The 26,476-nt window shown below is 45.4% G+C and overlaps 1 protein-coding gene across 3 annotated transcripts in view; it reads right to left on the reverse strand.

Moving 5' to 3' along the window:
- The window catches only part of dlgap2a (discs, large (Drosophila) homolog-associated protein 2a), a 211,601-nt gene that overhangs the window by 52,174 nt on the left and 132,951 nt on the right, over positions 1 to 26,476 (reverse strand). For all 3 annotated transcript variants that reach the window (XM_026152471.1, XM_026152470.1, XM_026152469.1), the window contains one exon: positions 2,571 to 3,715. In XM_026152471.1, coding sequence (XP_026008256.1) covers positions 2,571 to 3,715 — 1,145 coding nt within the window. The remainder of the gene's footprint in view (positions 1 to 2,570; positions 3,716 to 26,476) is intronic.

Consider the following 26,476-nt stretch of genomic DNA (forward strand, 5'->3'; position numbering starts at 1 on the left):
TTAGAAAGGCTCCAAACCAAAGTGATCTGGAAGTATCTGTGTAGCTGACATATTAAGAGCTGTTTGAATTCTCTAAATCGTTAGGAAAGGTTCTTCAGTTCTTCCTTTATGACCTCCTTTAGTGGAGGATACACTGAGGATACATCCTTCGTGAAAGGAAGGAGATAATTCCTGGCCATAATTCACAGCGATGCAGCATCCGACCATTCATGGAAAACAATAACAAAACCAACAAAGTGTTGCAAAATTAATTAAATGTGTGTTTTGCAATGCCATAAGATGCTGATACATTTTGAACATGGATTACAGCGTCTGCTGCACACTGCAACGACGGACAAAGGCTGGCCCACACACCTACACGCGCATTACAGTAGATGGTTCAGTGGCTATTAGTGTGTACAGATCTCAGAACGGGCTAATTAGGGCTAATTTGAGAGATGACAGGAAGAGATGCTAATGCCAGGTCTGATTCCCCACCACTTATCATTTTAGAGAAAAATCTTCTATATGAACCCGTCTGTCTTCCCTAATGTCCAGTTCATCCTGCTTCCACGCACAAAGACTCGCACAGACCTGCCACGTGCACAAACATTAACATTTAACTTTATTACCTGCAGTAGGATTTATGGGATTGATTTGTTACAAAGTTGCAAAGTTAGATTACTTTAATAAGTCTATGATAAAAGTCTGTGTCTATAGTTCTACCAAACTTTCAAAGTTTCTCACTCTCTCCGTCATCACCCAAGGACGGCAACAAGGTGACTAGCACCTCATCAAACCATCTGGTGTGTGATAAACAGAAAAAAACACACTTTTTCACGAACACTGCCACTCACACACTGACAGGTTCGGCACACACACTCTCCCTGGATAGGCTTTATGCTGCTGCTGCAGAGCAGACAGTTGTGGGTAATCCCAATTCAGCAGCAGCAGGATCCGAGTACTTCTCAATGTGACCCCTCAGTGTGTGTAGAGTATCATTCCCTACTATTGGCTCCATCTCTCTGCCTGACTGCTCCTGTTGATGAGCAACAACAGCAGCCACGGGGAGCATTGCTTTGTTTCCTCTCTTCTGTTTCCTAAAGTATCTCAGCACATCCACAGAGCCATAAACCTCAGCCATATATACGCATCTCCAACTTTCTCTCTCCCTCTCCTTCAATACGTTGTCTCCGAGCGTTCCCTGAGAGCACATTGATTTTCCTCTGGGGAGGGAAGATGTGTCAAGCCCTGTACGGATCGGATTGATAACGCCGGTCTAAATATAGCCCTGCGGCAGGATATTTTTAGAAGTGTTTATAGTGCTGTGACTCGGACACTACCTCAGCTGAAGACGGGAACAGGTGGGGGTGCCAGCACTGCAACTCTCTCTTTAAGAGATTACTTTCCTTATTGGATATGCAAAAAAACTGGAGTGGATGATGTGGATGATGATGCACCGTCTGCCTGATTCTGTGCTGAAAAACTCATCGTAAAACTCTCAGATGATATCAGCTGAAGCTGATTTCAGTGACGTGTCGGCTTTTCATTTACAACATTAGGCAATCATACGACACGCTCTCTGCTTAGAGCAACGAGTCTCCAAGTCTGCTCTTTTTCTTTGCGCTGAACGATCGCTTTATTTTGGCTACAGGGAGTACTTACATGATGCAATCACATTTCACATTGTTATATTTGCAGCAGCACGGTTACATAATGTCGTTTTTCTGGCTTGAATTTGCAATTTGGGATTGAAAGTGTACTTTCTTATTCCATATACCCTGCAGCATGCTTATAAACCCATGAGAACCTTTTGTGAAAAGTGCTGACTCACTGAATTGATCCCTTCTGTGCTATAAGGTCTCCTGCAGAGCCGATCATGGGTCTGAGCTAAATGCTAAACTTTTCCAGACTGAATCCTCTGTGAAATCAGAGAAAACAACACAGTAAAAAAAATCCAGATTGATTTCTGGCCTTTTATTCTCATACTGCCAGCTCTTCCCCTCCAGCACAGATCATTTACAGAGTTAATTGATTTGTCCTGCTGTGCTAGTCCTTTCTATTGCCAGCCACATGCTGAGCCATAGGACAGGTTCACATTGTAATATCCAGGGCAGTGACAAACAAAACACTGTCTTTCAGATCAGCTTTTAAAGCCAACTGAGACGAGCAGCTTTTCTTCTCCTGTGAGCGCAGGCTTGCTCGTCTTTTCTACAAAGCCTAAAGTTCTTGAAAACTCTATAAAACGACACTCAAAGCACTGCAGTGACAGAAAACGAACGCTATCATCGCTCCTTCTGTTGCATCAACATACAAATCAGAGCATTTCATTTAAAAATAAACTCTGTTTGGCGGCATGCAGGTTTGATTTTGTTTGGTCGAAATCTGATGGCCCCGCTTGTATCCCAGCCGGGATGTTGGGGAGTCATAATGGTGCAGTGCAGCTCAGTGCAGCAGTGTAACTACAACTATACTACTGCGCTCACTGAAGATGCAGAATAATGCGATGATGTCAGGAGTTCTGAAAAATTACTCGTTTTTGCGTCTGCTGACTAGTCCCTGTTCTTAAACCTGACCAAAGCCAAACTCACCTGTAGATAGTGGCAGGGCCTGAGGTTGGGCTTGAGATCCGTGGGCATCATTGGCTTTTCCAAGTTGAGTGAGGACTTCCTGTAGGCCTCCTTGGCCTGGCTAACTGTCAGTGTTGACCAGGAGCTTCTCTTCATGAACTTGCCCTCTGGCGCCATGGCTATGCTTTCGCAGGCTGAGCACTTCACGTCGTTGTTGCTTTTGGAGGTCTTTAGCGACAGATCTCCCACCATGTGGCCGTGCACAGACTCGGGGTAACAGTGGCTGATGTGGTCGACTGGATGCCGTGACATGACGCTCGGCGTTCTGTATGTGCTGTCGCTGTCAAGGTTGTCATCCGAACTCCACCAACCTCCCGAGCGCTGCTTGCTGCTGTCGGACTTGCGCTCTTTGCTCTTGCTGCGTTTGCTGTGTTTGTGGTGGCCTTGGTGGTGGTGATGGTGGTGGTGCGAGCTTTCCCTGTGTGAGTCACCTTTGGTGCCGTTCATCTTGGAGGAGCCCTCCAGGGAGTGTGACTTTGTGAAAAGCTTCTGTACTGAGTGGACTAAGTGGCGTATTCGCCCGGGGCTTTCGTTGCGCTGCTCTGTAGTCGTGGTCGTGGTGGAGGTGCGCTGGTACTGCAGCGTGTGGAAGCCGTCCCGGTGCAGTGGCATCTGTTTTTCAAATTGGTCCAGGAGGTTTGCTGGGATTCGGTTCATTTTGCCACTGCCGCCGTGCGAGGATGAGCCGCCGTTGTCTCGAGATTCCCTGCCACCCGAGGCGTTCCCGCCACTGTCCCGCGAAGCGCTGCCGTAGTGCATGCGGGGGAAAGTGCTACTGGAGATAGAGTGGTCAGTGGCCGACATGGACATCGGCATCACCATGCACTCAGAGTGGATGGAGCTCCGTGGGGAGCAGCGGTGATGACCGTCAAGGGGGCAGCTCTCAGTGGGGCTGAGGAGATAGGAAGGAGGCCGTGAGTCAACATGGTGGTGCAGGTGGTCCAGGGAATGGTCACAATCAGCCAGGCCGCAGGTGTGGGCAGAGGTGGGGGAGGTGAGCTGGAGGTGGGCAGGGCGGCCGCCGGAGAGACCCTTCATGTTCCTGGGTGGAGGGGAGTAGCTGTCCTCATCGAAGTACTGCGAGGGGGACCATGAATACTGTTGGTCTGAAAGCAATAAGCAGAGACAATTTCATCAGAATAAGGGTAAAAAAAGCAGCTTCCCAAAAAAGAAACGCATTTCACACTTAATGATGGGGGAGAAAAAAGCCAAATAACACACAAGTTGGTCGTTATCCAGCTTATTCTCACTCTCCAAACCCACTTTGGCTGCAGGGAGGAAAAAAACAAAAAGTCAAAAAGCAGCAGAGCTGAAATGTGGAGGAGAAATCCACAAATTGCTCTGATAAAATCTCAGCACTCTTAGTTTTCACCTTCTATTCCCGTCTGCGGTGGCATACCGCTGTAAAGATGGGACAAGAGAACAAGACAAAAGAAAGAGAAGGGCAGGCGACAGGTAGGATCCCGCATTGCCATTTATCCAAAGCAAAGTGAAATAATAGCCTATCACTCGCCGGCGCTGGTGTCATCCGTCAAAGCCCCGAGGAGTGTGCCGTGAGGCGTAAGGCCGGGAAGGAGACCTTGGAAGGTGATCTCCAGATGCACCCTCCCTCTCTGCTTCTGTTGGGCATTGTAGCCAAAGATTAAAAACCAATTCTGTGCAATCGGTCACCGAGGTCAAACGTCTCCGCGCTCTATTCCAATGTGTTTAACTTAATCAGAGGAAAGGTTTGCTTTTATGCCTCAGCACTGCATGTTCTAATTACAGGCTCCTTCCTTTAAACATGTCGGGACAATGTCGGTTAAAACTCAACTTTAGTGGAACGCTTTTTTACAAATAACATTTTTTGGCCTGGTCCTCATTTCCACGTGTGCCAAAAAATGAATGCTTATCAAGTTATACAGGTAAAAATATATTTTTGAGCCTGTGAATTATGAGTTTGCTCTTTTTCATAATATATTGATAATTGCGACTGTCCTCCAAACCTCCTGGTTTTCAACGAGCAGCTGAACAGTGCAGTGTGATGTCATATTTCAAACTTATCTGCAGCCTGTCTTGTGAAATAGGAAACAAACAAATAAGCATATCTCAGTCCTCTTGCCAGCCATTGCTACGCCTCATAAAGCCCATGCACTTTCACTCCCGCTGTAACCCCATAAAATGAAGGAGAGTTTTTATGAGCTACTGTGGAACGGGAGAGAGTGAGGGAATGGGACAGTCTCATATCAGCGTATTAACAACTCTATAAATTCCCAAAACATTTCCATAAACTTAATTCTGATACCTTGATATGAATAAAGGACAGCTGGACCCTTAACCGTCATTAATGCCTCAGTCCACAGGACTAAATCTTCAGTGTGAGTGAGCAGAGCACCAGCAGATGTTGGAAGCTGATAGCTGCCTGTTGCACTGACTGAACGTTTGGAAAATGGTAAGCAGACTGTACTTAGTGTTACTGGCCTCTCAAAACATTGCACCTTGAAATTAAGACTAATAACCTGCAGAGCAATTCAATAGTTGTATAAGCTGCACCGTACAAATGATCTCTGTGTGGTACTTCCTGGCACTATACAGAAGCTGCTGTCTACACGAGGTAGAAATAATCCAGACATTTTTACCTTGCTGCCCACTCAGACCTCTCTGCATCACATTCACACACCAAATGATGCATCAGGGGAAATTTTGGCATTCAGTATCTTGCCCAAGGACACCTGACTTGAAGACTGAAGGAGTGCTGAAGCACAGACTTCCCTTGTGTAATATTAGTTTGTTTGATGGTTTTTTGGAGGTATTGTTATGGGAAAAAGACCGTTTCACAGGACTCTATGCAATACAGTGAAGTACTAAGTACACACTCTGATTGAATAGCTTGTAGAACAACCTGCGATAACTTGAAGGAATGAGTCCTTGTATGACTTTATCAGTCTCTAATGCTGTTGTGTGTTAATGTTGGCCCACTTCTCTTTACAACGTTGGCTCAGTTCGCTGAGGATTCATTTATGCACAGCGCTCTAAAGGTCCCACCCTGGTGTTTTAGTCAGGTTGAGGGCTAGACCTTGACTGGACCATTGCAGCAACTTGGTTCTTTCTTATTCGCCCTGTTTGAGATTTGCTGCTGTGCTTGGGATCATTGTCCTGTTGATGACCCAGTTTGGTCCAAGCTTGAGCTGTGGGACAGATGGCCTCACCTGTGACAGCAGCTTATGTCCACTCAGTGACTGCCCAAACGATCATGGCTCCACGGTTGGTATGAGGTGTTTGGTTTCTGCACTTTGGCAGTCCTTCCATACTTGTTTAGTCGTTTTCTAATTGTGCTGTCGTGAATTTTAACATTTAACCTGCAAACTGAGGCCTGCAGAGTCTGAGATGGAGCTCTTGGGTTTTCCGTGGTCTGACCTTGGGGTGAATTTACTGGGATTTCCACTTCTGGGAAGATTGTGACATTGCATTAACACACAACAATCCTGCAAACTGCAAAAACCTTTTATAGAGGTGCTCAGACGGATGATGATCCATTAATCGAGTGCGTTTGATTTGCAATGTCTGGGCGCTCCTTACTCTTTAATTCCTGTCCTGTAATTAGATTTTTACAGTAGATTCCTCTCTTTTTCACATGAACATATAGTGCTGGGAACGGATTTGTCACATTTTGATTGAAAGAATGAAAAGGCCATTTTGCATGTCCAAGATCACCGCATTTCTAAAGGCACATCTTATTACCGGTATGTTGTATTTGTTCATTATCCTACAAACACCAAGGACTCTGCATTACTGTCACATTTTCATCCATCCTTAAAAGAAGCATTTAAACTCGGGCCTCGTGCCTTTCAGAAAAGAGAACGTGAAGAACAGATTTGTCAGAACACGTGAAATCTCTAACAGCAAGGTCAGGCAGAAACAGCAACTTTTAACCAACATAACTTCATAATGTGTAACTGACTGCAACATTAAACTATGACTTTTATAATGCATTGCTCTTGTGAAATGTCTCCTCTCATAGAGACAGGGTCCTTTAACAGGGTTCAATGACTTCTGCGTTTCCGTTTTATAACCTGCCTCTGTATAAAACTGACTCAGATTCATCTTATCTACATGTTCCTTGTAATGTATTTTGTGAGCACATAGATCAGAAGCCCAGATGTGCTGCACTTACAATAAAATTATGAGAGTTTTGAACTCCAACATCTGCCAAAATCAGCCGAGGAGCGTTTATATGACTGATGCACACTGAGGTCAGTGAAGGCACCACGTTAGTGGATTTTCATGTGCTGACAGTGAAACATTTGAATATCCCTGCAAAAGCTTCACAATCATATAAACTTTACCTGCATCAGTTTTATCTGTGAAATTCCTTTTCAGGTCTTTTCTCCCGGTTAAGGGACTTTCCCTGGGAATATTGAGGATTTAGATTATTTTGTCAATAGTTTGATTGAGTCTCGTACTCGTAGATCAAAAACCTGAGCAAGATCACGAGAACGACTTACTCTGCTGGTAGTGGCTCGTAACTAAGGGTGGATGTTCCCTTTCATCTTTCAAATTGGATCAAATTTATTCCGTTCAAAATAATTTTTAATGAGGTCTAAGATCTCAACCCCTGAGGTGCAGCCGTGCTCTTCTGTTGCTGCCGTCCTCCATCTGTCGAGATGAAAACAAATTCTCGTTGTTTACCAGTCTTACGTGAGGATGTCTTCTTGGCAGCCTGATGTAAAATTAATCCAGGCTACTCTAAGCACGCCCGAGGGAAGAGGTTGCTTTTGTACGGCTGCACAGAACTACGCTGAAAAAGCTCATCAGACGCATTACTGCTGAATGCATTTGAATGGGATAATTCAGGTGGACTTGCTTAGCTTGAGTCCAGATCATTCCCTGCTAGCATGTGAAACAGGAGGATGACGCTGCATTATTGATTGATGCGATGCTACGTTTCTATCTGAAGTTATGTCACTGTCTTACTCCAAGGCTTTTCTTTGACAGCTCACTATTCCTTGAGGTATCTCAGGGAGCTGCACTGAATAAATTACCTAACCGCAGAGTTATGGTACTTCCTGGGATTATACGACAGATGACAGACTCATCTGCCCTCAGTTTCTCTTTCTTCTTTTTCACCTTCTACCAGTGCTGATACCAAATTTATCATCCGCTACAAAAAAAGACAGAAAAAAAATAGATTTGTGATCAGAAACATTTGAAAGTTGACTTAATTTTTAGCCAAAGCACCCTGAGCGAGGCAGACAGCTCTCTCAGTGAGTGCACATCCTTCTGGCAAGTACTTTGCAAACAGGGAGACAAGTATCTGTGACATCTGTGGACAGGGAGAGGGCTTGTTGTTTATACACTGATACCAGCACCTGCCATCACATTATTGGCTTCCTGGCAAGGGTGCCAACTGCTTAGAAGCACTGCTAGGATGGAAGCTGAATCCAGAAGTGCAGTGGAAATAGTGTTTGGGGTACAACCATCAAGCTACTGGGCTTTTAGTGTTGATGTGATGATAATAACGACACTGACTGTGCACATGAGAAAAATTAAGAAAAGCTGATATTTGAGAAAACAGAGACCTTTGCTGTTACTCCAGACATGCTAACTTATTAGAGATCAACTCAGAAAAAGGAAATGATCGTTCAACTTAACGCACACACCCTCCACAATCATCCAATATCTGTTTCACCCCTTGACATAATACACATGTCTATAATGCTGTCACAGGCTCCAGGGCTCAGCTGTGATAAACACACCTTCTACCTGACATTAGGTGTACACAGACAGGAAACAGATTCAGAGGAAGACGCTCATTTATTAAGGCCTTCTGTTCTGTGCTGCCACCCCGCCCGCGCGCACAGTGTGAGTAAAGGTCGTTTTGCTCCTCTTAACACATTAGCATTTAAATAGCATTATATCTGCCCTCAGTATCAGTGACAGCTTCCACTCTTCCACTGGCTCAGGCCCTAACTGGAGTTGAAAACAAAGTTAAAAGTTAATAAAGCGCTGCACTAGACTGAGAGATCAAAGGCATGCGACCTTCAGACTTGGAAGTGGTTAGCGTCGTGGCTAACCGCAGCGCTAAGCGGGACGGGATTTGGTTACGGGCGACTGTGAAGAAGAGTCCTGCTCGTGAAGCAACGTGCGAGGAATAGTTGCAGCATTTTGCATCAGTGGAAGAATCCGTCCTTTCTGAGATGTCAAAAAGCCTGAACTACTTTAGTTCTTTTAATGTGGTTAATTTGGTTGTTTACTGGTTTACCGCTGCAAGAGCAATGAAGACGATTTCCTTAAAGATGGATCGTTTTCCCTGAGAGATAGAGTTTTAAATGATGTAGAAAACAAGTTCAACTTTAACTTTTAAATCGCATACAAAAAAAGAAACAATTTGTAGAATAACTTCAAAACAACTGCTAAGTTCATTTTAAACCTACATTATTTTTTTATTTTACGATGGGCTCACACCAGCTGTGACACCCATCGTCATGTTGACCCATCAGTACTCGGCACACATTTAATGATTCAGTAATTACTAAATGATTACCAGCTGCAGCAGCCCGGATGGTTTCCACCCTGCGAGTTGTGAGTACTCTGAAAAATCCTGCTACAGTAGGTGATTCCTTCCTTATGACACGCACACACAAAGATAGGCTCATGAGGTGAGTATACATAGTATTGTTTGAAATGGCCTTATCCAGCAGTATCCAATCCAGCTGGCCAAAGTAAAGTCACACCCCTCATTTTCTGAGCAAAACTAATCAATAGAGCAGCTTCCTTATCCATCTCCCAAAGGTTAAATGCAGTCTCCGTAGAATTCTGGCCTTTTCTTCGAAAATCAAAGGAAAGGGAATTGCGTCCTCAACCCTCAGGGCAAATCAGCAATGACCTGAGCTATTCGATTTGAGAAGGAGCTAATGGACAAGGAGACAAAGTAGTAAGTCTGTCAGCTCTGTCAGCCTCGTTATATCTGCCACAGCAGCTCAGATCAAAATAAGGCTGCGACTTACATCTTTGGCAGACATCCTGCTCACTTGTCCATCAAAGCGACAGCACTGGACAATTCATGCGTAGGTCTCGAGTGTAGCATGTGAGCTAAATCTGTACCAGCAGCATTGTAGCTGCTAATGTAATACTCAGCTAAGTGAGCTTTTTCCATCTGACACAGCAATTGGGGACCAATCATTTGTCACTCGTATCTTTTCTCACTGACCATCTGTCTTTCTCCGGCCGTGACACTCGAAACAAACTGTTTCTTTCATGATCGCCGCTGTGACTGACACCTAACGCTGAGACACGAGATAAAAACAGAGCGTCGCAATCACAGCGCCGCGTGGGTCACATGCGGACATTATGTTTGCACGGCTGCTCAGATAGGAGATGCATTGGCTCTTAAATTGGCGTGAGAACGAAATGAAGTAAAATCGTCACGTGACTTCATCACTGATCGTCTGTTGATCTCAGTTCAGAGAAAAAAGAGCTACATTCATGCTGCTTTTATTATCACCGCTGACTAAACACTCCATTGCATAAAGACAGACATATATGATCACTTCCTGATATGTGTGCATGAAAAACTAAAGCTCTGGCACCAAACTTCTTTCACATCGGGGGCCACAAACAGCCCACTTTGACGTTAGTGTGTCAGACCAGTGAAACTCTGTCAGGGAAAATAAGTTTAACTCCACATTCGATCATGAGATATCTGCTGGATCTTCTGTGTTGGTGAGCTACAGTTTTGATTTTCTTTGTGTCTTTAAGTTCATTGAGTTTTGTGTTTGGCCTCTTTCTGTTTATGTCCTACTTTCCTAGTCCCTCTGAATGTTTATCTGTATTTCCAGTTCATGGTTTCTTGTTTGGTTAGTTCAGTCCCTTTTGTGTCCTAGTCTCTGTGTCTTTTACTCAGCGTCTCCTGTGGAAATCAGCCTTGTCTCCATGTTTGGTGACCTTTCTGTCTCCCTGGTCGTGTCCCTGGTTAGTTGTGGTCAAGTTCATTTGTCTTAGTCTTGGTCTACTTCCTGTTTTAATTTGATAGTTCCTTGTCTTGTGTGTGCTGCATTTAGTTTCGCTCCCCTTGTCTTGTTAGTTAGATTCTGTTCACCTGTGTCTTGTTTTCTGTATTCTCGCCTCCTAATTACCTCGGCTCTTTCTCAATTCTCAAGTACGCGAGTCCGTACTCGCATTCTCGGCAAGTACGTACTCGCCGAGAACGCGAGTACGGACTCGTGATTTGTACAATTGGAACACCAGCATACTTGATGATGTCACACACAGGTCCGGAGTTTTAACTGCCGTCCCCTCTTAATTTAACTGTGAGTAATATGTTATGAAGCTGAACTTTAATCACAGCCAAACCAATTTACTCAGGAACAAATAAAACACTGAAATAAACCAAACATTAACATTTAGAAGTGATCTAAGTGACTTATACATCATGTTTAACCTCAGTAGTGAAATCTCTATAAAATAAAAATAGTGTACATGTACATACGTGTACATACCTTAATAAAAACAAGCAGGTGAGATGTTAGAACGCTTTTATTTTTATTGTAGTGGACACTCAATACAATAGACAGCTGCTGGGGTTTGGGGTTTGTTTAACCTGAGTAGCGAAAAGACCGTGGAGGGGTTGAAATGATGTGCCGGGAGTCCGCTGTTCTCATCGGCTCTAATAACCCTCGACCTCGCTGTCTGCTATGGAGCTGGTGGGTCACAGACGTCTCTGAAAACGTCGGAGCACGTTTGGAAATATGTGATATCTTGATAAATCAAGCAGATATTTGAAGTTTACACAGCTACATTCTCGCTTGAAAATAACTTAAAAGTTTATTTTGAGTAATATTAAAAAGTTTTTAGCCCCGCTCGTCCGCCATTGCCGCGTTTGAGTTTTGGAGGAAATGGATTCTGGGATATTTAGCTGTACCAAGTCCACACAAGTCACCACCGATGCATGTTCGATAAAACGGGCGGAGCGAGAACACATCCGGGACTTTTCCGCGTTCTCGGCTTGATGCGTACTTCGAATTGGAACAGTACTTGGTCTCCGACTGATGACGTATCACGAGTACACGAGAACGCAAGTACACACAAGTACGCATATTGAGAAAGGCCCCTCGTGTGTATTTAAGTCCTCAGTTTCCCTGTGCTCTTTGTTGTGATGTCCCTCATAGGACATAGGATATAGTTTTCCTCCTTAACGATTTGGCATTTTGGTTTCCTCGTTTGTGACCTGCATTACTTTGTAGTTTATTTAAGTTTAGAAATACAGCTGCTTTTTAGTTTACCCACTTTGTTTCCGAGTCCTTTGAGCCCTACTCTTTCTGCCACACAGACAGCCTTGAAGAGTGTGTCTTGTTTTCTGTACACAATAAAGAAATCTGTCAGTTCACCTCTTTGAGCCTAAATTGTAAGAAATAAATACGTAAAATTACAGAAAAAGTTTCAGGCTGAACATTTTTGTTAATTCACAGAAAATGTTGTAAAAAACAGGAACTTTTCTGTCATTTAATTTTTAACTATTACTTAATTTTATTGGTGTAGTATGAACAGCTGTAGGGAAGATCGTTATGTAGGATTCAGTTCAGTCTCATTTAAATAGCGCCAAATTACAAAAACAGTCACCTCAGGCCACAATCACACATTAAAAGTAAAAAAATACACAATTTATGTGCTTACACACATTTTCCAAACTGTCCAGTGGGCAGGATTGAAGTGTTTGCTGGGCCAATTCTGGCCCCAGGCCTTATGTTTGACACCCCTGATGTAGAGAGAATCTGGCTAAATTCCTCAATCATAAAAATACCTGCAGGGTACATGGATTTTTAGCTTGCCTACACCTGTGTGATTAACAATGATGCAGTTCTACAATAAAAATAATAGTATGTACTGAAATATCAAAATAATATAAAAGTTTCATAGGTCAGTGACTCTAACAGAATCATTTTTCAGTTATTGACTTATAATGTGAACTAAATGAGTGATAGCCAAGCTCAAAACCTGAAAATATGTTATTACAGCTACAGAACAGCTTATGAAAGATTAGCAAACATGAAAATACAATTTTTAAAAATGTCAGAGGTTAAAAAAAACCTCCCCAAAACTCGTAATTCACAAGTTTAGTTTTCCCAGGATATTAGCAACAAAGTGCTGGGAAGCAGCATGCAACATGCTCACAGCAGATGTAACAGTAGGTGTGTGTGTTTGGACTGTCACACTGTAGCCTCCAGTGGATTGTGTTGCACCGAGTTGCATGTGGTTGTGCTTACACACCTAGATGTGCTGCCTGGATGTGAGAAACGGCGGTGAGATAGAGCCCCCTACCTGCATCCCTCAACAGCAATCAAAGCCTACAGCCTACTATCTTTCTCCCAGCAGGGTGGAGGTTTTCCTGAGAGGATGAAGGAACAGATTATAGTGAGCAGAAGCTAGCGGAGGTTAGAAGGTATTGTCTTCTGAGCTTCTGTAAACAACATTAAGGATTAAGGAAAGACAGTTTGTGTTTGGCTATATGTTTCGGGAGAGTCTGGGGAGATAACGGGTGCAGAGACTGTAAAATGATACCGTCAGAGAGTGAACAGGAAGTATACCGGCAGCTATGCATATTCCCGTAAACCCCAGGAGGGCTCTGCACACAAGTCTGAGGCACTAATCTCTTGAAAAATTATTAGGTTATTGGCAGGCTGTACCAACAGACGTAAAAGGACTATTTCTCTTCTGCGGCGGCGATTTGCACCTACGGTGTGGCGAGCTAAACGCAGCCTTAGTATTTAGCCGCTGAGAGATTATGGAGGCCAGATAAGGAGAAGCCGCTGAATGTCTGAATACTTATCGTGAGCCCGTTAATGATGAAGAGTGTTATCTGTGCTGTGCTCAGCGCTCCTTCGCGGCTCCCTTTCTCTCCGACAGTCAAAGTGGGGAGGGAGCGAGAGGTGACAGAAAGAAATTTAACAAAGTGTCAGGATCAGCATTCTTTATTCCTCCGAGAACGACAATCCTCGAGGCTTTTGTGCTTCACCAGGTTCCTGCTTCCTCTTTGCTATTTGGATTTTAACGCAATTAATACTTTTGCCGGGAAAGTGAAGCGCACTTCGCTTTGTTCTCTGCTAATTTCATCCCGCACAACATCACAGGCCAAATCGTCTTGCTGTCTTTGCATCATTTCTTATTCAAACAACAATCTCCTCAATCTAAATCTTTTCATTTACAGCAGCTACAGAAATGGACTTGGAGTGCAACAATGTCCCCACACAAATTCCTGCCAAGTGTGGTTGATTGCATGTGTTTGCATTTACATGGTGGAATCATAAATCCAGCGCAGCAATCCAGCTATGAATAAATCATGCTGAATGTGAATTTCTGCCACAGGAAAAGCCCTGCGTGTGAGAGAGAACCAGAGGCAGAGTAAGCCGCATCTTATGTAACAGCCGGTACTCCATTCCCAGGCAACTTGTTAGACGAGGCCTCAGAACTGCTGTTGCTGTAGCAACGCGCTCTGAAGTTCCCATCCTTTGCTGTCTTTGCAGCCACTGAGGAGTTTAGGGGAAAACAGAGATAATTTGATATCGTCGCACTGTTTATTTGCCGCGACGACACAGAATAAACAAACAAACACGTCAAAGGCAGCCTATTAAAAATCAGCAAGTGTATCAAATGTTTTTATTGCTCGAGTCAGCAGCAGTTTATCGCTGTATCAACTTCCCAGCTCCAGATCGCTGACTGATGGGAAGGTCCGGACTAGCCTCCGAGTCAATCCCATCTCGGAAGCGATTTTTAAAACGCTACAGGTCTGCAAAGCCCGGCAGGCAACCGCGCTCCTGAGTCTGAAGAAGACAATTGAAATCCTTTCCCCTCTAATGTAATTTTCCTCGCTGCAGACCACAGCAGCCCGGGAGTGTGAAGGGTGGGAGCCTAACATAATGATTTTTTTGGAGATGGAAGAGATACCAGCAGTCCACTTCAGATCTTTGTCTCTCGCTCGCCTTTTATTCTCCAAAGTCAGCTGGAACATCAGAAGCACAAAGTCAGTCAGAGTGCTGAATGATTAGCTGTGATGTTAATCTGGACAAAATCAAATCAGAAAAATTAGGCGATAGGAGCAACGTTTACGGGCTGCTACTGATAGACTATTAAATTAATTACCCTTTGGATCAACTGTATGTCGGAGGAAAAGTTCAGATCGGCTACAAACACCTGTGGGTGGATTTGGATGGAGGAAGGTTGAATGTCGCTCAGAGGTGAAACCGGACACATCTGACAGTCAAACGTAATTAGTGTGAGAGCCTGATTCACAGCAGTGCTTCAAACAGCTCGCTCTGTTATCACTGATGTTACTATACAGCTTGTGTTGTTACAAGCCAGGATCTAGCCAGGAGTGGACGTCCCCAGCATCTCAGCACAACGTCAGACCCAACAGCTCCATCTCAGACTTTACAGGCGGCAGTTAGCATGGTAAATGTTAAAGTTCATGCCGGTACGACTGGAAAAAGAAACTGAACAAGCATGGATAGATTGGAAGGATTGCAGGAGAAAACATCTTCCACCTTAAGAGAACGAGGCAGAACGACTTAGCTGCATCTGAACAAGCCACAAGACTTCTGGAACAACCTGAGATCAAAGTGGTGACGTTTGTCCACAGAGCAGCACATTCTGAGGAAAAGGCTGAAAAAGAAAAGAGTCAAGGTGCTGCAATGACCAGAGTCCAGACTTTAACCTGATGCTGATGTGGGACCTTTAGAAAGCTGTGCATGTCACAGTTTTTCCACAATAATGTGACAGACTGAGAAAATCGTATAGAAAACGATTACTTCAGGTTACCGCCACTGAAGCTATTCAGTCATTGTGTTTTTCACAGGGCTCTGGGATTCCTGTGAAACCTTTCTTTGCATGACACAGTCCCGCAGAAAAAATAAATACTCAGAAGATGCTGTGCAGTTATTTGTCTATTTAGTCTGCATGAGTCTCTTTAGGTTTTAGACATGTTTGCTGAACAGTGCCTCAAGTTTGAAAGCAATTAATCATTAAAACAAATCAAATTTCTGTTTCTGAATCCAACAGCTATTTAATCTCAAACACATTTCAGTCAAAGCCAAATAAGCCAAACGAGGATTGTTTTTCAATCGGCAGTAATTTATTTTTGGCAGAATAACTGTTCTGTGACCTTCTGAGCACAGAGGTGATGAGCACGAGCCAAAACCCCGACACCGTACAGAGCAGGCATCAGGGACAGCAGACTCTTTGCAGCCGTCTTTGGTGGGCTGCAAAGAGGCTTGCAGAGGCAGCACTAGCTGCAGGTAGACCTAAACTAATTATCAGCTGATTTGCCAGGATTGAGAGATGACCTTTACCTCAACCAAACTCAATGAAAGGATAAATAATGTGAAATAACCTGTGGGAAGGACACAGTTGATTTTGAACTATTTCTTTGTGCTGGCCTTGACTGATCTTGGCTGGCAGGTTTCATGAATGCCTCCTACAGTACAAACTAAAGCCCCAACAATCGACAGTAATGAGAAGGCCGGTCAATAACAGAGCAAGCTTGGTCCAAAAATGACCTTTGAGGGATGAAAATGATTACACTACAAAAGGTCAGACCACACTCAGATTTTGCATTTTGATAACCTGGACTTTCCATTTTGCTTCATAAAACATTTTATACGCTGTGCAGAAGTTCTGAGAACTTTCGGTTTTTATTAGTCACGTAGAGCCATCGGGGAGGCATCTGATTCATTCTGCAGCACGTTAACGAGCCCAAACACAAAGCCAAAGTCATAAAGAACTGACTTCATCAACAAGAACAGGACAGATGGAGGCTCCCAGATAGCCCTGAACTCGAAAGCATGGAGCCAGGCTTTCTGGGATTACATGCAGTAACAGAAGATATTAAGAGTGCCTGAATCTACAGCACAGCTTTTAAGATGCTTGAAACGGCCAACCTGCTGTTTGCAAACAGTGCTGAAGTGTGCCTAATTTTAAAGGCAGACGATGCTTTTTATTGCCCTTTACATAGGGTTAATAGACAAATAAGCTTGTGAGCTGATGTTATCCGCTTTTACTGTGCACATCTCATAAAGCTGTAATACCCATCTGATTTAAATAAGCAGCGTAGATCAGATATGTAAACTCCCGCCGCCCTGATAGTCAACATCTGTGCAAAGTCACTCTTACGGGGCCTGGCTGGTTTTCATTTGCTTCCCCAGGCAGTCACTAAAACCACATGATTCTAGTAATAATTCAGTGGAGTGAGTGGGCTGATTGAGTTGATGCAATGGTGGAAGGAGACATGGAAAACACGGGTGCAATGCCTGACAACAGCCAGGCTGGATTGGATTTAAGGAAGGGGGGTGTCACCTGATGTTTCACATCTAGAAGACTGACAGAAACCCAGAAACAGTCACAAAGGATGAAATTCAGCAACAACAAGAAGAAGAGTGATAGTGTCACACGTTGTTTTGAATGTAAAGATTTAAAAACACACAGACAGCAGGGTTCGCTGACTGGTGACAGGTCAACCATGGAGCCCATTTTCACTGGATCTCCCTTCTTTACTCTATTTTTATTTTCATCCCTAAGGGGTCTCTCTGTAGCCTCTTCCACCGAGTCTCATCAACAAGCCATTTTTGAAACTCTGTGAGGTGAGTAGAGATAATTCATCATGTCAGACTGGTTAGCACGCAAGTGTGTGTGGGAATCTGTGCGCTGTCAGAGCGGCAGGCATGTGAGGAAGGAAAGAAAGTGAAAGACAGGTGAGCGTGCAGTTACAGCAACCTAAACTTTTGTCATGAGCGCTCACGCTGTAGAATAAAAGGTGACTCACAGGTACAGTATCACTCTAGGTTCAGGATACACAGGCAATGCAAATACTCGTTCAGTGGGAGCACGTTTGCAGCTTTCTGGTAAAAATAAACCCCTAAATTTCGACTGCTTGCTAAATATTCACATGTATGAGCTGCTGATAAAGATGTTTGCCAGCACTTACATCACAGCTGGGAAGCTAGGCAACTCAAGGTTCTGCTCAAGTTCAACAAAGCTGACATAACTGCTTCAAAAGCAAACCCTTTAAGTGGAACCACTAACACAACAGACCTCCATCCACCCACCCCATCTAGACTCTCCAAGCTTTGAGCTGGGGTTGCTTAGAAACAAAGCTCATGCACATCACAGCCAGGACCAGAGTGTTAGCCTTAGCCCGGGGCCGTGGATGGGAGATGTGACAGTCACATCTGCCACCATAGCTGTGTCCTAATTCAGGAGTCTGAAGCTCAGTAGTCTGCAGTTCTGGAAAATACCACACAATACGAGGTTTAGTGGTGTTCTGTCGCGAGAAAATAAACCACGGCAATTTAAAAAGTCCCAGCAGCATCTTTCTTCTTTCTCGCATGCTGGATAGTGGAAACGGAACAATCCTCTGCATGCTTTATGAAAATATATTTTGTTGTTTTGTGTCAGTTAATTCAGGAAAACGTAGCTTTCACATGTAAGACCTGAAGATCTGGATTGAGACACAGTTACTGCCTCAAACACTTGGTGACCGTCACCATGAATCCAAAGAATTAATACTGACAAGGATTTTTGATGACGAGCGCCTTCAAACGTAAAGAATGAATCCCGATATCTCACAATGACTTGTTTATAATTCCACTCTGTAACATTTCCACATAAACATGTTTTGCATGTGTGCAAAGACAGCAGCCCTGCACTGTGAATACATTTCACAATAAAAGAACAAAATTTGAGGTGTTTTCTTTACTTGCATGGATATCGATGTTGCACGACACAGTCTGCCGCTGTCATGTTAGTAACGCAGGAAGCAAACCCTCACAGGGTAACGACTGCATCGCTGCATCATTGCGCCACTTCCCGATTGGCCTCTTACGTTCGTCCTTGAGGCTCGAGCTTTGAACAACTCCTACACGCTACGTGTAGGCCCCCTGAAAACGAATGAGCCCACAACAATTACTCTCCACCATCGTAAGACAAACAACAGCATTTCCGGAGCATGGCTGGTTCACCCTTGTTAGCTTTCCTTCTCTTTTTTTGCCTCCTGTTCTTTGTCGGAGAGATTACTCAAGTCTGAGACAACATGAATTACAAAGTGTTCAATATTTGCAGGAGTGATTCAGAATCAACAAACTGTTGCACTCAGTGAAGTCTGCGCGGGAGTATGTGAGCCTACTATAGATGAGAACAAGTGCTCTGCTGTCTCTCCACATTCAGTGTTCAGAAAGGGCAGACGGGGGGTTAGGGGAATTATCACAAGACAAGGTGAGAAAAAGTGAAGCATGCAGCACGCATGCTTATGATGGATTAATGCTGTTTTGCACGAATTAATGAGGGACGTACGAAACATGCTGCGAATCTGTTACACTCAATGGTCAATTTAATACAATTTAATACCTAATTATGTTTCACTTGTCATACTTTAATGCCGCCTGAATGTGAACAATGAGAGGTGCGGATTTAATTGATGTGGGCAGCCTCATTCAGCGCCCCGTTAATGCCACGGGTTTTGTCAGTCTGATAAAGGCGATAGATAATAAGTCATTACCTTGTGTTATTGATGTTGTGTACTTTCAGAGAGTGCGGGGCATCACTCCCCGAGTCTTATTGCGCAAAACACGATTATCAACAGATGACGAGGGACGGGTAGATGAAACTGCTGCGGCCTCGCTGCATTTACATGCGGCGAGCTCCACAATGCTGCAGTAATGAACGTGTTCACGGGTTTTCCCATAAGGCCGAGGAGTTACATGGACTGGATTGATGGCGAAGATCAGCGTGTGCCGCTTTCTCGACTCTGCAGCTCATATCGTGACATTTTGAAGAAAAACCTATAGGGGTGATTTATCAGGTGGCGGGGAACATTGAACTCGGGGTGATTTAAAATTGCTGCAACTGTTTGGAAATTGGTACGCTGCTGTCACTGCGGGCTTGTGTCATCACATGGTGGACCTCATGGAGGGAGACGGACAGATACAGACACCCGAGACAAGTCTCGTTCAACCATCGGCGCGCTCGTTAAAAAGCGCTCAGCTGTCGGCTCGCGTTCAGCTGCTGCACGTCACACGCTTGGTGGGTTGTGATGAGATTTTAACACTTTTGGGGAAGCGTACTGCTGCAGGTGTCAGAGGAAACACCACAGGTTGCATTACCTGCGCGGGCGAACAGTGATGGATTGTTTGATTTGTAGAATGAGCATTAAGTGGGAGTGGGAGTCAGAGTGCTTGGTATTTTTCAGAATAGCTTAAATTAAGGATCTTGGTGGTCTTTGAAAACACGAGCTCAAAGGAGTGACCCCGCTGTGATAAAATGGGCGCAATAAAACACTGTTGTTGTTACTGGATCATTTTAAATTCACAGAAACAGGCTTAATTCCCTCATCACATGGTGACAACAGATGTGAGAGAGAAACAGAGTATGGGCACGAGCCGTGGATCCTTCTTGTCATGAAGGTTAACCCACAGTGGCCTGTACTGGCTGAGGGATGAATGTTTCCTGTGTTTCCACGTTGGACCCAGGCGCCGAGTTGTTTTAAACACCCTTCAGGGAAGTGGGGTCCATCGGGGTGAGGACACGGTACACACTATTAACACTCCCGCCCTTTCTTGGATTACTGCCATGTCAGACTGATGCCTGTCATCACGCGCGCCTGCCCAAAAAGGCCAGCTATTGCGTCCCGAGGTCAGCTTGCCATTAAAGTCTCTGTGATTAAACACAGCCAACAAACAGGTGTGCTGCTTTCACTTCGGTTCAGGAGCACAGGACGAATTTCCTGAACAAAGAAAGGAACAAAAGGAAGCAAATTTGAGGCTATCACACAGCTACGGTGACTCACATCGCTCACAGTCAGTCTTCAAAGCAACAATCCCCCGGCAGCTGCGAGAAGGACTTCTAAACTGTGTTATCAATAAATCATTTCTATATTCAGTTTTCTAAATAACACTCCTCCAAAGCTCGTGTGGGAGGAGAAAACGTTTGTGAGCGAATCAGCCTCGCTCACGGATGATTCAAACGGGGGGGGGGGGGAGTCGCAGGAGTGCAATTCTGTCATAATTGTTGTTGAAAATAATGACGGTCCCTTCCAGCAGTTCAAGCTGTGAGCATTGTTCCTTCCTCCCTTATTTATACTCCCTGCTTGAAAACTAGGATGAGGGGGGAACAGGTTTATTTTTAGAAATGAAAAGTGTGTCTCTGGCTCCAGGAGTGCACCTCCGAGGCACGGAGACATGCCTGTCATGGACCGGAGTTAAAGATTTCTGTTTAAATGGACGACGAAATCCAAAAAGAGGACCAACGTGCTAGAGAACATCAAATTAGAGACCGCGGTCACATATTGACCTGAATTGTTGTGTGAGGTGGTTTCCTCAGCATCGCTCAGTTTTCCCAGCCAAACTTTCCATCCCCTGAGCCCTGAGCCCGTGTTTGTCATGTCGCTCGTAACTCCTGCAATGAATTCTGGGCCAGTGGGAAATCTGTCCGACTTGCTCAACTCATTTGGTGTTCACCTGAGCTGCACTGAAGTTAACAGCTAATAGAGCTACACATCGAGTGGTCACTGAAGTACTGCGTCCCCAGCTCCCGCGGAGTCGAAAACGTCCTTATTAAAAAAACACTGTCATTAGGGGAGACGAGACAAGCCAGATAGAGAGAGACGCCTTATTTCCTGCTTGCTGATATGCTTTCAAGAATCCAATGTCTTCCCCCAGCGCTACTGAGCCAGATATGTGGCTAAATGAAGAGGCTGCAGAGCATGATAATGAGATTTTGGTGCAGGCTCAGGAAATAGAGGGAAACAACACAAAGTGAGAGGTGGAGTTTGGCAATGGGGGGAAAAAATAGGCCAAATGTTCTACTGTAGGATGTGCGCTGTATTCATTATCTCCCACGTCACGGTGATTCAGTGTCAGTGAAAGGCTTACCGTCTGTCAGAGGGCACAGAGCGCTGAGTCTCACTGTTACGTAAGGGATTCACGCTTCTCTCTGACCTTAAGCTGCTGGAGCTTATCAAGTGGTAAACAATGCAGCGCAGCAATAAACAGATGAGCGTCGGGTCTGCGGCTCCGCAACCGCGATGTCAAATGTCAGCGACGTCGGTTTGGGCTAAAACGGAAAGACGTGACTCACCCTCATCCCGCAACGTTATACCAAAATAAAACATTGGTACAAAGGAGACAACTGTTCAAGCAGGAAATGTTCAAGAGGGGAAACATTATGTGGAAACTCAGATGGGTGAAAATAGTCGCGCTCATGATTGACCCGTGCCGCTGGCTGACAGTAGCCATCAGTCTTTCGCTCCCGATCCTTTCCTCAGAGTACTTGCAGCCTATACATAGCAACAGGGTGCTTGTGATTCAGTAGCGGCCCAGTGCATCATCCGCTATCTCTGGCCCTGTCTGACGCTTGGCTGGCCAAGCGGTGCATCTGTGGAGGCTTCATGAATAAAAGTGTGGCAATAAACTTTGATTTCAATCAAAAACCCATGCAGACCTTAAATATGGTGAGTTTGCAGTGTGCAGTAATCACCAGCATCTCTAAGGTGCCATCATTTCAGAGAGCAGTGATTCATTTCTTTGCACTCGAGGCTCTTGATTATACAAGCAGGCCCTGGCTGACTAAAGAGAAAAGCCAGCAGACAAACTGCGTGAAATGAAGACGTTCTGCAAACCAGTCTTGTTACAGTAATTGGTTCCTGTTGCTGAAAAGTTCACGGATGACTGGGATGGAACCAGAGAGATGTTCCCACCTTTGTCCTCACGTGAAGCGAACAGAATAAAGAGGCAGAGACGGGGAAAGACATCCAGAGGCCAGAGTGAGGCCATGTTTGGACGTTTGGGAGGAAATGACAGCAACAGCGTGAAGCGAGCACACACTCAGGGGAGAAGAAGACGAAGGCAGGAGAGACAAAAATAGAAGAGAGGAAACGAGACGTGTTCGGTGCCATGTTTTTCTGGTTTTGGTAACACAGGCAGCGGTGAGATATTTAATCATAATTAGGATGTTCCAGTTTGCTATCTCGAGTTACAAAATGTGGACGATGAAGACAGCGAAGGAAAGAGAAGGAGCGAACGGGAGAGAGTTAGACAGCCTGCGAGCGATCATAATAATGATAATAAGGGCCCGGTGCCTCATTAAAGATCGTTTTCCCTCCTAAATCTAAATGTTAATGTTTGGTTAGAGCTGACACTGAATTTGACACAGCGCTCCACTTTAGAGTGTCTGGAATCAATGTTGTCACATGGATTCATAATACCTACGGTGTTATCCTAATAACAAACCGTGGGTAACACAGGAAGTCAAAGCTGTCCTCAACATGAAGAAGAAGGCTTTCAGGAGCAAAGTGAAGGAGGAGATGAAAGCAGCACAGCGGGAGGTGAAACGCTGCCTGAGGGAAGCAAAGGACACCTACAGGAGGAAGGTGGAGCAGAAGTTGGAGAGGAACAATATGAGGGAGGTCTGGAATGGTGTGAAAACCATCACAGGCCACAACACCAAGAAAAGCACAGTGGGGGGGACTGTGGAGAAGGCAAACGAACTCAACAACTTCTTCAACAGGTTTGACCAGCCCACAACCCCCCCCACCCTCACCCTCACCTTCACTAGAGTCCTCTCCCCACTCTCCTGCCTCCCTCGCTTCCCCCCCTTCCTGACACCATGACACCCCCCTCCTCGAATCCCTCTCTCAGCAGCAAGACATCTCCCCCCCTCCCCTCCTCCCAAACATCTCCCAGTGTCACAGTGGATCAGGTCAGGAGGCAACTGAGGAAGCTTCGCCCCAGAAAGGCAGCAGGCCCAGACAAGGTGTGTCCTAGGATGCTAAAGGCGTGTGCTGCTGAACTTGGGGAGCCGCTACAACGAGTCTTCAACCTCAGTCTGCGACTGGGGAGAGTGCCCGCCCTATGGAAGACATCCTGCATCGTCCCGGTCCCCAAAAAGAACCGGCCCAATGAGCTGAATGACTTCCGACCGGTGGCACTGACGTCACATCTTATGAAGACTCTAGAGCGGCTCTTCCTCAACTTCCTCCGACCACAGGTACAACATGCCCAGGACCCACTACAGTTTGCATACAAGGCGGGTGTCGGAGTGGAGGATGCCATCCTGTACCTCCTACACAGAGCCCACTCACACCTGGATGGGGGAAAAGGCACGGTCAGGATACTGTTTCTTGACTTTTCCAGTGCCTTTAATACCATCCGGCCCTGTATGCTTCAGGAAAAACTGAACAGGACGGAGGTGGACCCCTGCCTGGTGGCTTGGATCTCCGACTACCTCACCGACAGACCACAGTACGTCAGGCTGAAGGACATCACGTCTGACACTGTGGTCAGCAGCACAGGAGCAGCACAGGGAACTGTGCTGTCCCCTCTTCTCTTCACCCTGTACACCTCTGACTTCTGCTACAACTCTGAATTATGCCATATTCAGAAGTTTGCAGATGACACAGCCATCATGGGGTGTATCTGGGATGATCAGGAAGAGGAGTACAGAAGTCTGGTGAGGAACTTTGTCGCATGGAGTCACACAAACCACCTGCAACTCAACACCTCAAAGACTAAGGAACTGGTTGTGGACTTCGGGAGGTCCAGAGAAGGTCCACTGCCGGTTCAGATAGAGGGGGAGGAGGTGGAGGTGGTCAACAAGTACAAGTACCTCGGGCTGTGGGTGGACAATAAACTGGACTGGTCATGCAACACAGAGCACCTGTATAAAAAAGCCCAAAGCCGACTGTACTTCCTCAGGAGGCTGAGGTCTTTTAACATCTGCAGGAAGCTCCTGAGGATGTTTTACCAGTCAGTGGTTGCTGGAGTACTTTTCTATGCTGTGGTGTGCTGGGGGAGCAGCACAGCAAAGAAGGACTCATCCAGGCTGGAGAAACTGATCAGGAAGGCTAGCTCTGTGGTCGGCATGAAGCTGGACACTCTGGTGACAGTGGCAGAGAAAAGGACATTAAAGAAACTGATGGACATTATGAACAATGCTGGGCATCCTCTGCACACGGCCATAAACAATCAGAAGAGTCTGTTCAGTGACAGGTTGCTTCTCCCCAAGACAAGAACTAACAGACTTAAAAACTCCTTTGTCCCACACGCCATCAAACTGTTTAACTCCTCTCTGAAGGGGAGAGGGAGGGGAAACAGGAGGACAAAGGAGGGGGGAACAACTAAGCTGTAGTGCCTCTTCACCTCACTGTACAATACCTTGTGCAATACTTTTTGTAAATAGTCAACAGTGCAATAGACTCAATACTTGAAATGTGCAATTCACTTGTATTTTATTTTTTATTCCTATTTATTCTATTTATCCCCTTTGTATATTTTATTTATATTTGTCTCTGTATTTATATATGTGTGTGTGTGTGTGTGTATATATATATATATATATATAACAATTCTGTAACTGTAACTTCGGTCGTTGCTGTGCTTTTTGGAAGTCGAATTTCCCAGAGGAACCCACCCGAGGGATTAATAAAGTTCTATCTTATCTTATCTTATCTTATCTTACCTGAGTCGGTGTCAGCGTTCCTGTGGAGATCACAGACGGCACACGCTGAAATAAATAAGCACTTTGGAAGTAACGCAGAGAATTTCTGGTTATTTATTGATTACTGATTGCCTGCTTTAATAATCAACTGAAAAGTTATAGAGTTTGTGTGAAAGTGAAGCCTTAAAAGTCACTTCTTTAGAAAACAATTCACAGGCTGTCCTTCGTCCTGTTTGCCAGTTTCCAAGAGGTCAACTCTAATCGAGCCAAATGAGTCGTCCTGGGTTTTACTGGTATAGAAAAGTCACTGAAACATTGTGGATTAAGTCCATCCATCTTCTGCTTATCCAGGCCGGGTCACGGGGGCAGCAGCCCAGACCTCCCTCTCCCTCTCCCCAGCCACCTCCTCCAGCTTGTCCGGGGGAACACCAAGGCCATCAGAGAGATATAATCCCTCCGGTGTGTCCTGCGACTGTCCGAGGGCCTCCTCCCAGTGGGACATGCCCGGAACACCTCACCCAGGAGTAGCCCAGGGGGCATCCTCGTCAGATGCCCGAACCACCTCAACTGGCTCCTTTCGATGTGGAGGAGCAGCAGCTCTACTCTGAGCCCCTCCCCAATGGCCGAACTTCTCAGCCCAGCCACCCTTCGGAGGAAGCTCATTTCCGCCGCTTGTATCCACGATCTCGTTCTTTCGGTCACTACCCACAGCTCGTGGCCATAGGTGAGGGTAGGGACGTAGATCGACCGGTAAATTAAGATGTTTGCTTTTACACTCAGCTCCCTCTTCACCACGACAGAACAGTACAGCGTCTGCATGTCTGTGGATCCGTCTGTCGATCTCCCGCTCCTTTCTCCCATCACTCGTGAACAAGACCCTGAGATACTTGAACTCCTCCACTTGGGGCAAGAACTCATCCCCGACCCGGAGTGGGCACTCCACCCTTTCCGGCTGAGGACCATGGCCCCAGATTAGGAGGTACTGATCCTCATTCCTGGCGCTTCACACTCGGCTGCGAACCATTCCAAGGCGAGCTGGAGGCCACCACCCGATGAAGCCAACAGAACCACATCATCCACGAAAAGCAGAGATGAGATTCTGAGACTACCTAAGTGAAAGCCTTCCACCACTTGGTCACGCCTAGAAATCCTGTCCATAAAAATTCTGAACAGAATCGGTGACAAACGGCAGCCCTGGCGGAGCCCATCACCCACCGGGAACGAGTCCAACTTATTGCCGGCTATGCAAACGAAGCTCTTGCAACGCTTGTACAGGGATCGAATGGCCCCTAGCAACGGGCCAGACACCCCATACTCCTGCAGCACCTCCCACAGGACCCCCCGAGGCACACGGTCAATGCCTTCTCCAAGTCCACAAAACACATGCAGACTGGTTGGGCAAACAGGAAGTTTGA

This window comes from Astatotilapia calliptera, chromosome 19, assembly GCF_900246225.1.
Source record: "Astatotilapia calliptera chromosome 19, fAstCal1.2, whole genome shotgun sequence".
NCBI classification, from domain to species: Eukaryota; Metazoa; Chordata; class Actinopteri; order Cichliformes; family Cichlidae; genus Astatotilapia; species Astatotilapia calliptera.